A 17,254-nucleotide genomic window follows, 5' to 3' on the forward strand; every position below is an offset into this window, starting at 1 on the left:
AACAGGCATAATAGTGACCAGTAGCAGGATAAATAGTTAAAAACGAATGGTAATGGCAATCAATAATCAATGGACAGCAACGTAATGGAGTAATACATCTAATCAATAATCATTTTAGCAGCAGTGTAGGTTGTGTCTGAGTGGGTAGCGACCTGTGGATGGGCATAGTAGAGTCAGTCAGTGTGGATAGACTGTGGGAGAGGGAGAGCAGTAGTTGTGAGCCATTTAACAGTCTTATGGCCAGGGGATAGAAGCTATTTAGGTGTCTGTTGGTCTGAGCCTTGGCTTTGATGCACCGGTACCGCCTGCCGGACAGGAGCATGGAGAACAGTCCATGTCTCGGGTGGCTGGAGTCTTTGGTAATTTTTCGGGCCTTTCTCAGACACCACCTGGCATGTACAGTGGGGAGAACAAGTATTTGATACACTGCCAGAAAATAACATTGTATGATTTTTAAGTAATTAATTTGCATTTTATTGCATGGCATAAGTATTTGATCACCTACCAACCAGTAAGAATTCCGGCTCTCACAGACCTGTTAGTTTTTCTTTAAGAAGCCCTCCTGTTCTCCACTCATTACCTGTATTAACTGCACCTGTTTGAACTCGTTACCTGTATAAAAGACACCTGTCCACACACTCAATCAAACAGACTCCAACCTCTCCACAATGGCCAAGATCAGAGAGCTGTGTAAGGACATCAGGGATAAAATTGTAGACCTGCACAAGGCTGGGATGGGCTACAGGACAATAGGCAAGCAGCTTGGTGAGAAGGCAACAACTGTTGGCGCAATTATTAGAAAATGGAAGAAGTTCAAGATGACGGTCAATCACCCTCGGTCTGGGGCTCCATGCAAGATCTCACCTCGTGGGGCATCAATGATCATGAGGAAGGTGAGGGATCAGCCCAGAACTACACGGCAGGACCTGGTCAATGACCTGAAGAGAGCTGGGACCACAGTCTCAAAGAAAACCATTAGTAACACACTACGCTGTCATGGATTAAAATCCTGCAGCGCACGCAAGGTCCCCCTGCTCAAGCCAGCGCATGTCCAGGCCCGTCTGAAGTTTGCCAATGACCATCTGGATGATCCAGAGGAGGAATGGGAAAAGGTCATGTGGTCTGATGAGACAAAAAAAAGAGCTTTTTGGTCTAAACTCCACTCGCCGTGTTTGGAGGAAGAAGAAGGATGAGTACAGCCCCAAGAACACCATCCCAACCGTGAAGCATGGAGGTGGAAACATCCTTCTTTGGGGATGCTTTTCTGCAAAGGGGACAGGACGACTGCACCGTATTGAGGGGAGGATGGATGGGGCCATGTATCACGAGATCTTGGCCAACAACCTCCTTCCCTCAGTAAGAGCATTGAAGATGGGTCGTGGCTGGGTCTTCCAGCTTGACAACGACCCGAAACACACAGCCAGGGCAACTAAGGAGTGGCTCTGTAAGAAGCATCTCAAGGTCCTGGAGTGGCCTAGCCAGTCTCCAGACCTGACCCCAATAGAAAATCTTTGGAGGGAGCTGAAAGTCTGTATTGCCCAGCGACAGCCCCGAAACCTGAAGGATCTGGAGAAGGTCTGTATGGAGGAGTGGGCCAAAATCCCTGCTGCAGTGTGTGCAAACCTGGTCAAGACCTACAGGAAACGTATGATCTCTGTAATTGCAAACAAAGGTTTCTGTACCAAATATTAAGTTCTGCTTTTCTGATGTATCAAATACTTATGTCATGCAATAAAATGCAAATGAATTACTTAAAAATCATACAATGTGATTTTCTGGATTTTTGTTTTAGATTTCATCTCTCACAGTTGAAGTGTACCTATGATAAAAAATTACAGACCTCTACATGCTTTGTAAGTAGGAGAACCTGCAAAATCGGCAGTGTATCAAATACTTGTTCTCCCCACTGTACGTCCTATGTCTTCTGAGAAAGTGACTGTTGTATTCGGTTGGTTACCTCGTTCCACTTCCTCTACATTTGGGCCTCACTTACTCTGTCTGACCTTAATAGACCCAAATGCATTTGGAACCGTCATTGTGTCCTTTTGCCTGGTCCTAATAATGGGACAGTGGCTCTGTTCCAATATCCACAGTCCACACTTCGAAACAAATCAATGTATTGGACACTGCTAAGTGGTGCACTAGTGCGGATATGGGAACGTAGCCGGTGATGCTCGGCCTTGACAGTTAGGCACTAGAATAATACAACCAATGTGCATGTGAAGGGTGATTATTGTGTAATCACAGTCATCGTCAGAACAAAGCCAGCACAGTGCAGAGAACAGCAAATCAACAGCCCTCATTCTAAAATGTGCATCTGAGGAGAAGTATGATTCTCTCATTACCAGTAATCTTACTTCACAAGCAGACCTTGATCATTAATAAGAATAGACAGCTCTTATTGAATATAAGTCCTCTCTTATAGACGCGGTAAAGAGGTCCATGGAACGTAGACCGTGGGAGATAGAAGGATGCCAGATTAGGGTTGGGCGGTATCCAGATTTTCATATCGTCATACCGTCCTTCTCTCATTCCTGGATTTATGGTATTACTGGCTTAGTACACAAGGGGGCGCCTAGCTAAATATGCTGAAGAGCCAAAACGAAAACAAATTAAAGTTAGACATATATAGGTAAGAGCAACCGAAAGTCATTTTTGGTGAGTTTAGACATTTACAAGTGAATGTGAATGAGAGACATTGTGCAAATGAACAAAGTTGATGCATGCTTGTTTGAAGGAAGAACTGTACTAGCTCTGAAGCAGCATGTGTACGCTGCAGGCTCAGAGGAGCGACTCCGGGATGCTGACCTTCTAGGCAGAGTTGCAAACAAAAAGCCATATCTCAGACTGGCCAATAAAAATAAAAGATTAAGATGGGCAGTCTGAGATATGGCTTTTTCTTTGCAACTCTGCCTAGAAGGTCAGCATCCCAGAGTCACCTCTTCACTGTTGACGTTGAGACTGGTGTTTTGCGGGTACTATTTAATGAAGCTGCCAGTTGAGGACCTGTGAGGCGTCTGTTTCTCAAACTAGACACTAATGTATTTGTCCTCTTGCTCAGCTGTGCACCGGGGCCTCCCACTCCTCTTTCTATTCTGGTTAGAGACAGTTTGCGCTGTTCTGTGAAGGGAGTAGTACACAGCGTTGTACGAGATCTTCAGTTTCTTGGCAATTGCTCGCATGGAATAGCTTTCATTTCTCAGAACAAGAATAGACTGACGAGTCTCAGAAGAAAGTTATTTGTTTCTGGCCATTTTGATCCTGTAATCGAACCCATAATTGCTGATGCTCCAGATACTCAACAAGTCTCAAGAAGGCCAGTTTTATTGCTTCTTTAATCAGCACAACAGTTTTCAGCTGTGCTAACATAATTGCAAAAGGGTTTGGTAATGATCAATTAGCCTTTTAAAATGATAAACTTGGATTAGCAAACACAATGTGCCATTGGAACACAGGACATGGTTGCTGATAATGGGCCTCTGTACACCTATGTAGATATTCCATAAAAAAATTAAATGTGTTGCACTAATGTCTTTTCTGTGAAGAAAAACTGTAGTTGAACGCCCCTGATCACTCTATTGAAAAAAATATATATTTACACGACTTTCAATATAAAACATCAATATACAGCTGGACTCACCTGCTCCCGCTTTCTACAAATATGAAAATGTATTGAAAAACCATCCTGTGGCCATTTCCAAATACCCCGGTATACCACCCAAGCATATGCCGGATTGGTGCACATTCAACAAATCTGATCTAACAAAGTGGATATTCGTCAAATCCGTCAAGATTGATGTATTGTAACAGGCCCACAATGTAATTAATAAAGTCAGATGTTGATATATTTGGCTGTTTTCAATGTATAAGATTTAGAACAGGGATGGGCAACTCCAGTCCTCTGGGGCCGGAGAGGTGTCACTTTTTCAACATCCCTAGCAAAACACAGCTGATTAAACTAATTGCATTCTAAACTGAAGATCATGATTAGTTGATCATTCGAGTCAGGTGTGTTAGCTGGGGCAAAAGTGTGACACCAATCAGTCCCCCGAGGACTGAAGTTTCCCATCCCTGATTTAAAAGTGGTCCCTTTTCAGGTTTAGAAGAAGTGACTGCTAATTGCTAACTCCCGTTCATATAAGCTGGTAGCATAGCTAGCATAGAGAAATCGGTGGTGGTAGTCAGTCATTTTTAAATGTAATGCAGTTGATTGGTGATGACATGAACATGTATTGGGGTTGACATCCATACAAACATTAAACTCCAACTTTTACCTCAACAGTGTGAAATACACATAAACAACAACCTAAATGTAGGCCCATTTTGCTGGGGCCAATGAGGAGATTCTGGATCTTTCCACCCACGTGTTTCCATGGCCTTTCCATTGAGTTCCATCTCTTACATTCTGATTACATTGTCAGGATCTATTTATGACAAAGGCACAATTGATTGAATATTCTAAACCAAAGAAAGTGAGTGGATCACGTTCAAATCACACTCAAACCATTGTATTAGGAGAAGAGAACATATGACACTGATCCAGTTCCTGTGTATGACAGTCACCGTGTATGGTGGATAAAATGAACTGAAACTGCTCTCATTTCCTTGTGGACATCTACCCTGTTACTAGCCCTCTTACAAGAAAGAAAGAGAAACGTGCTACTACATCATGTGATTGCCCATCCACTATCCAAGTGTGTACAGTGATGTGCATGTGTACTCTGTACGTGTAGTTATCTGTGACATTCCTTTAGAAATGCACGTCTGCCACCCTCCAGTCATCACAATAGCAGTGTTCATTCTACAAACAGACACACATATTGACTGATGTATTGATCCTCTTCCATTCAGTTCATGAGTGCTATGTAGCTGCAGGACAGGAAGTGGGAGGGAGGGACAGAGAGAGACAGCGACAGATAGACAAAGTCATATAAGGGGGTGAGTAGACTTCATGTAGGCCTACGGAGGGGAGCATGAGTAAGAGAAAGAGAGAAAAAGAGGTGGGGACATAGAGAGAGCAGGACTCTCTGCCCTTCTGAAATGTTGGCGCTCACAGGACCTGACAGCAGACCAGGAGAAAGTGTGCGAAGCGGCCAGGTCAGGGGAGGAATGCTGTAGTTCAGACTGCTGCAATACCACTTCTATTCTTCCGCCACCCATGGTCAATCTGTGAAATACAACAGCCCGAGCCCAGCTCTTATAACGCAGCCTCTGACTATGTTATATCACAGTTAAGAGGGAGATTCCTTGGCACGGGACACTGTTCTCAGTGGAGATCACATCATCTTAATATGGGCCTGGCTGCCGGCTGAGAGGGGAGGGAGGGGACAGATCTCATCACAACAACAGAGCCTGATGGTCAACCAGCTGTTGACAAATCCACAGCAGTGTAGCAGTGCCATCCCTACACAGACAGCTGGCAGAAGCATTTTAGGCATAGCCTCACAGGGACTAGATTGCTTTAATTTTCAGAGTGGCGTGCAATCTGGTGCTGTGCTGCATGCATGCTGAGCAGGTGCTGAATGACCATGGTTGTCCAAATATAGACTGCTAGTCCTTTTTTCATTCTTGTGATTGAAGCCTGAGGGAGTGCACAGACAAGTCACTCTCAACATCCCACGGTGGAGGGATGCAGACCGGGAGGTGTTTTAGTGTTGTTTAGAGGAACACAGCAGCCACAATATGAAACCTTTTTGTACTTTGAAGTTCAAACCATGACTATCCTGTGCGGCAGGTAGCCTAGCGTTTAAGAGTGTTGGGCCAGTAACCAAAAGGTCACTGGTTCGAATCCCCAAGCCGACTAGGTGAAAAATCTGTTGATGTGCCCTCAAGCAAGGCACTTAACCCTAATTGCTATGGATAAGAGCGTCTGCTAAATGACTAAAATGTAACATGTTAGGCAGTATCTTGTAATTTGCTGCACTGGGAGAAAATGTTATGCTCAGTTGTGACATTGAGGTGGATTTGTGCCAGTGTCCAACTTGAGATGGAGAAGCATTTGCATAACTAAATTGGGTTCATCGTCAAGACACGGGAGTTGTAACATCAGATGCAGAGCGAGAGAGCTCCTTCCTGCACACTGTATACTTGTATAGCAAATTGCTAAATGTATCCTATTATCAGTGTGATATGTCAGTACCAGAGCTGAGAAATGACTAAGAAACGGAAAACTGAGCAGGATCGATAGACAGATTAAGCTTGAGGAAAATAGACAAGTATTTAATGGCCGACAGGGAACAGAAAATACTTTCAACAAAGCATTTTTTCCACTTCCCATCCTGGCACAATCCACACCTGTCTCTCTGTGAACACATTATAATGTCTCATTTAGGTGGGTATAATACAGCAGTGTCCTTCGCCAATCAATGTCAAATATAGCTGCTTCAGAAGAATGACATGCTTATAAAGTATGTTTCAAGTTATCCTCCATGCCTTCTCCTCCATACAATAAGCATTTCATTGGCATTTGAAATAGTAAAAACATTTCATGATGTTTCTTTTATTTTATTTTTTTATTATCAGCACGGACTGCTCTCTTCATTGAAGCACTGTGAACAAGTTAGCTTTTTCATAAGTCAATCGGCAGCAGTAACTGTTACTTTTACAGTGTGGTTTAACAGTGTGTGCAAAGGAAAGTGTTTACAAACCCATGTCCTCAATAAACTATCCACAACACAGTGATAGAATCTGCACATGCACTAGAAATAGGGCATGCATAAATAATGAAACTGTAAAGGGAAGTGATAATCCATCATTCCCTGACAGACACAATGATATATAGCATGACAAAGCAAATATTGAATAAGCAAATATAATAATAATAATAATAATAATAATAATAATAATATGCCATTTAGCAGACGCTTTTATCCAAAGCGACTTACAGTCGTGCGTGCATACATTTTTGTGTATGGGTGGTCCCGGGGATCGAACCCACTACCTTGGCGTTACAAGCGCCGTGCTCTACCAGCTGAGCTACAGAGGACCACAAATATCATAGCTACAATGCCATTATAGTCCACATGTAGGCCTAACTCATGGTACTGAAACGACTACTAGTTGCACTATATCTATCATAATATTTGAGCCATGATGCACAATGGCATGCATTAGTATTTTGTAGGCCTAGGTGGTGTAGTAGACATCAAGTATGGTATGGGTAAATGCTATAACAATAGGATACTAATGCACCTTTCTGTTGTTGGTTACTGTTGTTGTTAGGGCATAAGACTGGAATTTCCATGAAATGTCATTTAGTAGCCTAAATACAACCGTGTTTATCTCTGTTTGCGTTTCAGACATCAAGGGGCAACCTTTGCACCCACTAGCAAGATAGAAGCTACGATGACAGACCGTATAACCCAGTGACGGGCAACTCCAGTCCTCGGGGGCCGGAGTGGTGTCACTTTTAACCCCAATTCCCCATCCCTAGCAAACATAGCTGATTAAAGTAATTACATTCTAAACTGATGATTAGTTGATTATTGAAATCAGGTGTGTTAACTGGGGCTGAGGCAAAAGTGTGAGGCCAATCAGGCCCCGAGGACTGGAGTTGCCCATCCTTGGTATAGCCTATTCACATGGAAATAAATGGCGCACAATAAATAATATGTTTATGCTTCTTCCTCTGGTCCAGGGAGCGTGCTGAACCTCCCTCTTTAAATGCTGCTGATGCTATAGCCTGCTACGACTTAAAGATGGACGCATACTTACTCTGCATAACCAGTGGCCCATGGCAGCCTCTTCGTCTCTTTCAGAATGAGGATCGGCCGAGCAATATGATCCGCCGAGCACTCGATTTCATCCGGTGACAGTCCCAGAAACTCCGGTCTTGTGTACGGGTATTTCAGTGGTAAATCCGAGCCACCGAAATGGTCACCGTTTGAACTGCCAGCCATCATACCGCCCATAAAATTGGCCACAGCTGATTTCACCCGTGTGAGCATGTTCTTGCCGCAGCGTGTGTCCGAGCGATGGTAATGTGCGGGTCCCCTTGCCCCGAATATCACCTTGGCTCTGCGGCGCGTTTTGTGGACGGCAAAGGTTCAGATATGCGCCCCTCTCTCTTTCATTCAGTCCCGAATGAACGCGGAAATAAACTCATGATGAGCACAGTCATGTGACAAACCGGTTGCGTTCTGGATTTGGTTGCACAGCCATCGTGCTGTGATCAGTTTAAACTATTAGCAGCATGCCAGGCAGTAGGTCAAAGGTAGGCTAGTAGTTATCCTAGAATGCCTTCTAATGGCAGGTATACTACAAAAGCATACAAGAAGTCGCCTACTTGTAAGCTAGTCACATCAAATCCACTGTTTGCTTGCCCTCTGAAGTGTTCCTTGCTCAAACCCCCGAAATAGGGTGAGTGCAGTCAGCTGACACATACATCCTCTTTGGAGTAGCCTAGTCAGACTCCTTTTCTGTCTGACAAAGCATTTAAAGTTCATTCTATTTGACAGACTCTCCCACATGCCCTTCTCAGACATGTCAAAGTTGTCCCATTTGTGCATGGGAATAGAACTTCCAATTGCAGTAGGGACTGTGGAACCAGTAGCCTAATGTGTCAACTGCAGTAGAATTACCTAACCAGAAAATTAGGGGTCTTTCGCACCAAATTGGTTTGGAGCGGTTTTTCCTAACTCTGGCGCATTTCCCCCCTTAGGTCGGTATGTTTGGACTGGTGTGAACACTGTATCCACACTCGGGAGCGCACAAAAAAACGCATTGTGGCTCGCTCAAAAGGGGTGGTGTCGGTCCCATTCCATTCCTACAATGGTGCGGTTCCCTGCAGGTGAGAACACAGTCTGGACCAAACACAAGAAACACACCGAGCAAAATGTTGAAAACACGACTATGCCCCACATCCAATCTATGTTCGGTTTTGGTTGAATGTGAAAGTAGAAAATCTGTATTTTTCAGGTGGATGATAAGACAACTATACAAAGACGTCTTTCTACGTTCGGTTTCGGTTTAAAGTTGAAAAAAAAAGAATTTTTCATGTTGTTGTTTCAATGACTTCAAAACAACTTAATTTCAATGTACTTGCAGCCTATACACATGGACACAGTATAAAAAAACTGGTCTATGAAATTTTTAATTAACATTCATACATCACTCCAGTATTTACACACATTATTTCTTTACAATATTCAAGTGATAGTTGTCTTTCTATTCCACTACTGAAGAAGGATGACTCAAATCATCATACCTACTCATACTTCACATTTTGATACAATACATATTAACAAAAGGGTTTCCATTAGGTTTTGATATTAACATTTCATGTAACATTTAGTAATCATTATTTGTGCAACCAACATTTTTTTTTTTTTTTTACAATTATATTGTTTACAAACAAGCTTATATTTTGGGTTGGACATTGCATGCTGTTCTTACTCTTTTAATCAATGGCAACATATTGCAAAACCAATGAACACACGACTCTTGCAAAACCAATGCAGTATGTGCAAAAGCAACACATATCTTGGTATATCTTAGTATGAAAAACAGTAGAAATTCAGTATGTACCTTCCACTATGTCAAAATTGTGCATGGTATGGAAGTTTAGTTTCACTTTCCAACCAATCCAGTGCATTTTTGTTGAAAATGAAAAATTTTGAAATCAATAATATGTCAAATCAAATCAAATTGTATTTGTCACATACACGTGTTTAGCAGATGTTATTGTGGGTGTAGCGAAATGCTTGTGCTTCTAGCTCCGACAGTGCAGTAATATCTAACAAGTAATATCTAACAATTTCACAACATATACCCAATACACACAAATCTAGTAAGGAATGGAATTTAAGAATATATACATATATAGACAAGCAATGACAGAGCGGTATGGACTACGATACAGTATAATATTATAGAATAGAATACAGTATATACATATGAGATGAGTAGGTCAAGATATGTAAACATTATTAAAGTGACTAGTGTTCCATTTCTTAAAGTGGCCAGTGATTTCAATAGGCAGCAGCAGCCTCTAATGTGCTAGTGATGGCTATTTAACAGTTTGATGGCCTTGAGATAGAAGCTGTTTTTCACTCTCTCTGTCCCATCTTTGATGCACTGTACTAACCTCGCCTTCTGGATGATAGCGGGGTGAACAGGCAGTGGCTCAGGTGGTTGATGTCCTTGATTATCTTTTTGGCCTTCCTGTGACATCGGGTGTGTAGGTGTCTTGGAGGGCGGGTAGTTTTCCCCCGGTAATGCGTTCGGCAGACCGCACCACCCTCTGGAGAGCCCTGCGGTTGCGGGCGGTGCAGTTGCCGTACCAGGAGGGGATACAGCCCGACAGGATGCTCTGAATTGTGCATTTGTAAAAGTTTGTGAGGGTTTTAGGTGCCAAGCCAAATTTCTTCAGCCTCCTGAGGTTGAAGAGGCTCTGTTGCGCCTTCTTCACCACACTGTCTGCATGGGTGGACCATTTCAGTTTGTCAGTGATGTGTACGCCAAGAAACTTGAAGCTTTCCTTCTTCTCCACTGAGGTCCCGTCGATGTGGATAGGGGGGCACCCTCTGCTGTTTCCTGAAGTCCACGATCATCTCCTTTGTTTTGTTGAAGTTGAGTGAGAGGTTATTTTCCTGGCACCACACTCCCAGAGCCCTCCCCTCCTCCCTGTAGGCGGTCTCGTCATTGTTGGTAATCAAGCCTACTACTGTTGTGTCGTTTGCAAACTTGATGATTGAGTTGGACGCGTGCTTGGCCACGCAGTCATGGGTGAACAGGGAGTACAGGAGGGGGCTGAGCACGCACCCTTGTGGGGCCCCAGTGTTGAGGATCAGCGAAGTGGAGATGTTGTTTCCTACCTTCACCACCTGGGGGCGGCCCGTCAGGAAGTCCAGGACCCAGTTGCACAGGGCGGGGTTCAGACCCAGGGCCTCAAGCTTAATGATGAGCTTGGAGGGTACTATGGTGTTGAATGCTGAGCTATAGTCAATGAACAGCATTCTTACATAGGTATTCATCTTGTCCAGATGGGATAGGGCAGTGTGATGGCGATTGCCTCGTCTGTGGATCTATTGGTGCGGTAAGCAAATTGAAGTGGGTCTAGGGTGACAGGTAAGGTAGAGGTGATATGATCCTTGACTAGTCTCTCAAAGCACTTCATGATGACAGAAGTGAGTGCTACAGGGCGATAGTATTTAGTTCAGTTACCTTTGCTTTCTTGGGTACAGGAACAATGGTGGCCATCTTGAAGCATGTGTAAACAGCACACTGGGAAAGGGAGAGATTGAATATGTCCGTAAACACACAAGCCAGCTTGTCTGCGCATGCTCTGAGGACGCGGCTAGGGATGCCGTCTGGGCCGGCAGCCTTGCGGGGGTTAACAAGCTTAAATGTCTTACTCACGTCGGCCACAGAGAAGGAGAGGCCACAGTCCTTGGTAGTGAGCCTCGTCGATGGCACTGTGTTATCCTCAAAGCGGGCGAAGAAGGTGTTTAGCTTGTCTGGAAGCGAGACGTCGGTGTCGGCGACGTGGCTGGTTTTCCTTTTGTAGTCCGTGATTGTCTGTAGACCCTGCCACATACGTCTTGTGTCCTAGCCGTTGAATTGTGTTATGATGAGTTTCTTGTATTGAGAAGTTCAATATGCAAGAATTTACTTAGACATTCTGTGGTGATTTTACCAAGTATTTATTTGATTACGAGCCTGTGGGTTCATCTAACAAACAGACATAGCCTTGCCCCCTTGTCAGGTGAACTGCCCACATCCACAAATCTCACATCTTTTATACTCTTGGTTACACATTTCCTCAACCACATCTGGCCATCGTCAATGAGCACTACCCCTTCTATGTCATGACCTCTTACCCCCAAGCAGGACGTTTCCTCCGTACATCATTCTAATATAAACCCCACTATCTTCCTTGGACAGATTGGAATTTACTACCCCAGACTTAGAGTCACCCAGAACCACTTCTCTCTACTAACTTTAAACTAGTTACACATTCATATGAAATGGCCCCATATCCTCATCATATCAATCCATCTTTTTTTATGTCTATGGTAAGTAACAATTCATTAAATATAACATTACTTAACCCCCAACACTTCACATAAAATTCACATAAAATCAAATGTTCTCCAATCAGTATTATACATATATGATTCGATTCTTAACTATGCTAGATAACTGAACCATCATCTTAGACATGCTACCAAGAAAAACATCCATATAAATGAATTGTAACCATAATGACATCATCCCCACAAATACAAAGATACATGACCATTACTAAGTTACATGGATATTACAATATATTCAAATGAATATATCAAAATAAAAGAACTTCAATCTTCTTCATCCATCTTCATACAGATGAACCCCAAGCTTGTCACTGGTCACATGGAGCGCTAACTGATCTACTGAGATAGTCTTCTTTCCACATCTTCAATCCTGTAAACCTCTAATTTCATCTTATACATTTCCAACTTAACATTCCTCATTCCTCAATCAACATTATCAATGTACTCTAACCTTGAATAACATATAGATTCATAATTTATCCTTTCTCTCCTTGCATTTATATTGACTGATACATCTCTATTCATACTCCTAATACCTTCCTATATGTCTCTAATATTTCCCATAGCTTTATTTAAATCCCCAATACCTTCCTAATCTTAATGGCCAACATGTATCCCCCATATAATCACATACATTCCCTCTTTATCTACTATTATAGCATCCAATGCTGTGTGATTATCACTTACATAGTCTAATGAGTAACATCTCAGACCCAATTGCTTAAAAATCCAAGATTGTTAAAATATACAATGTTCAACTCCGACTTTGTTCTCCTATCATTCCTGATATGACATACACATTATAACACTCTATTTTCACTCCCTGTTAAATCATTACATCCCTAAACTATTCATGCTTTAAAAATTCAACCAAAATCAGATCATATGAAAATACAGTGGGGAAAAAAAGTATTTAGTCAGCCACCAATTGTGCAAGTTCTCCCACTTAAAAAGATGAGAGAGGCCTGTCATTTTCATCATAGGTACACGTCAACTATGACAGACAAATTGAGAAAAAAAAATCCAGAAAATCACATTGTAGGATTTTTAATGAATTTATTTGCAAATTATGGTGGAAAATAAGTATTTGGTCACCTACAAACAAGCAAGATTTCTGGCTCTCATAGACCTGTAACTTCTTCTATAAGAGGCTCCTCTGTCTTCCACTCATTACCTGTATTAATGGCACCTGTTTGAACTTGTTATCAGTATAAAAGACACCTGTCCACAACCTCAAACAGTCACACTCCAAACTCCACTATGGTCAAGACCAAAGAGCTGTCAAAGGACACCAGAAACAAAATTGTAGACCTGCACCAGGCTGGGAAGACTGAATCTGCAATAGGTAAGCAGCTTGGTTTGAAGAAATCAACTGTGGGAGCAATTATTAGGAAATGGAAGACATACAAGACCACTGATAATCTCCCTCGATCTGGGGCTCCACGCAAGATCTCACCCCGTGGGGTCAAAATGATCACAAGAACGGTGAGCAAAAATCCCAGAACCACACGGGGGGACCTAGTGAATGACCTGCAGAGAGCTGGGACCAAAGTAACAAAGCCTACCATCAGTAACACACTACTCCGCCAGGGACTCAAATCCTGCATTGCCAGACGTGTCCCCCTGCTTAAGCCAGTACATGTCCAGGCCCGTCTGAAGTTTGCTAGAGTGCATTTGGATGATCCAGAAGAGGATTGGGAGAATGTCATATGGTCAGATGAAACCAAAATATAACTTTTTGGTAAAAACTCAACTCATCGTGTTTGGAGGACAAAGAATGCTGAGTTGCATCCAAAGAACACCATACCTACTGTGAAGCATGGGGGTGGAAACCTCATGCTTTGGGGCTGTTTTTCTGCAAAGGGACCAGGACGACTGATCCGTGTAAAGGAAAGAATGAATGGGGCCATGTATCGTGAGATTTTGAGTGAAAACCTCCTTCCATCAGCAAGGGCATTGAAGATGAAACGTGGCTGGGTCTTTTAGCATGACAATGATCCCAAACACACCTCCCGGGCAACGAAGGAGTGGCTTCGTAAGAAGCATTTCAAGGTCCTGGAGTGGCCTAGCCAGTCTCCAGATCTCAACCCCATAGAAAATATTTGGAGGGAGTTGAAAGTCCGTGTTGCCCAGCGACAGCCCCAAAACATCACTGCTCTAGAGGAGATCTGCACGGAGGAATGGGCCAAAATACCAGCAACAGTGTGTGAAAACCTTGTGAAGACTTACAGAAAACGTTTGACCTGTGTCATTGCCAACAAGGGGTATATAACAAAGTATTGAGAAACTTTTGTTATTGACCAAATACTTATTTTCCACCATAATTTGCAAATAAATTCATAAAAAATCCTACAATGTGATTTTCTTGAAAAAAAAATCTCATTTTGTCTGTCATAGTTGACGTGTACCTATGATGAAAATTACAGGCCTCTCTCATCTTTTTAAGTGGGAGAACTTGCACAATTGGTGGCTGACTAAATAGTTTTTTTCCCCACTGTATCATAACCCCATGATAGGAACCAATTAAGTACTTTCCTAGTAACATAGATATTTACCACTCTAAACATCCATATCAATATCAACCAATACTTCAAATGTATATAATGACTAATATGCTAATACATTAACCCAATTAATCAACATATTCATGATTTCATTCACAATCCTTACATTAACTTCCATGTTTGAAACAGTATGATTCAACAATGTCTACTCAAAATAATTCATATAAACGTATCCTAAGACATTACCATAATGTATTACTGTTTTTAACCCATCATCTATATAAAACATTTCTCAATTGAACAATCAATATCCTTCATTTTGAAAATAATTATACTAATACATACTAATGAGTCACTTAAATCACTCATTCATGTTATAAATTATAACCAACCAAATTACTTAACTCAACCAAATTTAAAATGACAATTGATTCACTTTATCCTTATCAGTGAAAATTAAAACCCTCAACTTTATCACCCATTACAACTGTCATAATGTACACTTATATTAACATATAAACATCCATAATTCTATTATGACTTTCCTCATCCTGATAATAACTACAGATCATTATCTCAATGCACTCTTAATACTATTAATTTAGCAGTGTCTATACCTACTACCCAAATTATCAAATTTAGATAAACCAAATTTTATTATCAACACAGCTAAGCAACCCCTTTATTTCTCCCGGCACTTAAATCTTCTGGCGTCTCTTCATTATGTTCTTCAGACCTCTTCACATTTCAAAATGACTTGCCCATGACAATGTCACCACTACAATGTCTTATTCGATTCACCACCAACTCCTCAACCTCATTGTCTTGTCCATTTGCCAACCATTATGCCCACATCATTAAAAATGTTGCATTTGAACAGATCTTTCTCCATTCTCACACAATGGTAGACTCCTTTCCCACTCCTTCAAGATAAAAACATGAGAAAATCCCTTGATATCTTCGATTGGTTGTTGTAGACCAGTTGCATGTAGACGTGGTATTTTACAAAAACATCTTCAACGCCTCTGATATTCATCTTCAGCCGGTTCATAATTTGTTACTTTTATTTATTTAGGTTCACACCATGCTAGTCCAAATTATCCCTGCCATGCATCAAGACACCATCTGTATTTATCTCACTAGAAGACAAACATTTTAATTGATTACATTTCTAATCCATACAATCCATACAATCATTCACCATATGACAAATTATTATGTTTTAACAATTATTCTTAATGCCAATTTCTAATATACTTCCCAATTTCTATTAGATAAACCCTTTAAATACATATAACCGAATGGAATGACAGTCAGTTGATTCCTGAAAATCTGGAAGATCTTGAAATTCATGGAGGTCTATAGCTCCGTGCCTCCACTGAGGTAATCAGCCATAACCCACAGCTCATCAGTATCATTCCTCTGACATCGTCTTCCATCAACTGATAATTGTCATCAACAGCAGCCTCATCTCCCTCATCTCTAGATCGTCAGTTTCCTCGTAGCAATCTGTTGCAGTGGTTGACATGATACCTGGTCAATCTCCCCTCTATCCATACCCCCGTTGGTGTAGACTGTGTGACGATGCATGAACCTTCTTCCTTCACTAGTTCTATGATCATGCAGAGTCCTTCTCCATTTATCACCATCTCTCTGTGGAGTGTGTCCTTCTATCAGCGTACCAATAGTCCCTGCTGCAAAAACACACAGAAAAAACAAAACAATGCACCGCCGCAGCGGTGCCATCTTCCTCCTCTGCGTTAGAAAAGTCCTACAGTGGTACATATAGATCTAGGAATCTCTCTCTGCTACTTGCCCCTCCATCAAGGTAGCCAGCAACACCTATTACTAACCATCCCACTTGGGTTTTGTCCATCTCTGACTTCTTTAATCCTTTACCACCACATAGTCTCCAAGTCGCAGAAAATGTCCAGATTCTCCTGTCAGGTCTGGCAGAGAAGCCTTCACCTTTTGAAAAAAATCTTCAGAACATTGTTTAGGTGAGACACAGCATGCTACTTCATCCTGTCTTCTTATCAGTCCTGATAAGCCTTTTAGATTAGGAAGTGCACATTCTTGCAGCTTGTTGCAGTCCACTCATGTCATAGAAAGGCCTCCTCTAAATTCTGCCTTATACCACAAATACATTTTCCCCTAAAACATTTAATCTAACCCATAACACATTACTTACTACTGCTCATATTCTTAATACAATATGCAAATGTGCCAATAAATCCTCTTACCATTACTACCCCCTTTTATGAACACATGAGTCACAACGTGATTCATGCTTTCAAAAACAAAACACCAACATTGCCTAAATTAAAATGACAACATTTGATAATACCTCAATTTACTTCTATCCCGTAAAGTAATCCAAGATTAGTACAATTGACTAGCAACAGGTATCCCTCATTCAGGGAAAGCGCTCTCTCTCTTTTGTTATTTTATGGCTTTGAATCACATATATTATTACCAAATTATAAACTTCTTCACACTTTTCAGTATTATAAATTACCCTCAACTCGGTAAAATGAACTATCTTAAAATCCTCAGCCCTTGTTTCTAGGATTTCCAGTGTGGATGATCAAATCACACTAGAAAGTCAGTACAGAGTTCAGAGGTCATTGAAATGATTCAACGAATTGTTCCATCCAATAGTATACTAAACATTACCAACATTCAAAACATTTCATAAATGTTGTGTATCCCAAG

General features: G+C 41.7%; 1 protein-coding gene across 1 annotated transcript in view; it reads right to left on the reverse strand.

The window, feature by feature from the left end:
* The window catches only part of LOC311135429 (protein phosphatase 1H-like), a 45,434-nt gene extending 37,344 nt beyond the window's left edge, over nt 1–8,090 (reverse strand). Inside the window, exon 1 of the mRNA XM_084169377.1 lies at nt 7,714–8,090. Coding sequence (XP_084025503.1) covers nt 7,714–7,946 — 233 coding nt within the window. The 5' untranslated portion in view covers nt 7,947–8,090. The remainder of the gene's footprint in view (nt 1–7,713) is intronic.
* Nucleotides 8,091–17,254: the final 9,164 nt, after the last annotated feature.

This window comes from Coregonus lavaretus, assembly GCF_964263955.1.
Source record: "Coregonus lavaretus genome assembly, chromosome: 9".
NCBI lineage: Eukaryota > Metazoa > Chordata > Actinopteri > Salmoniformes > Salmonidae > Coregonus > Coregonus lavaretus.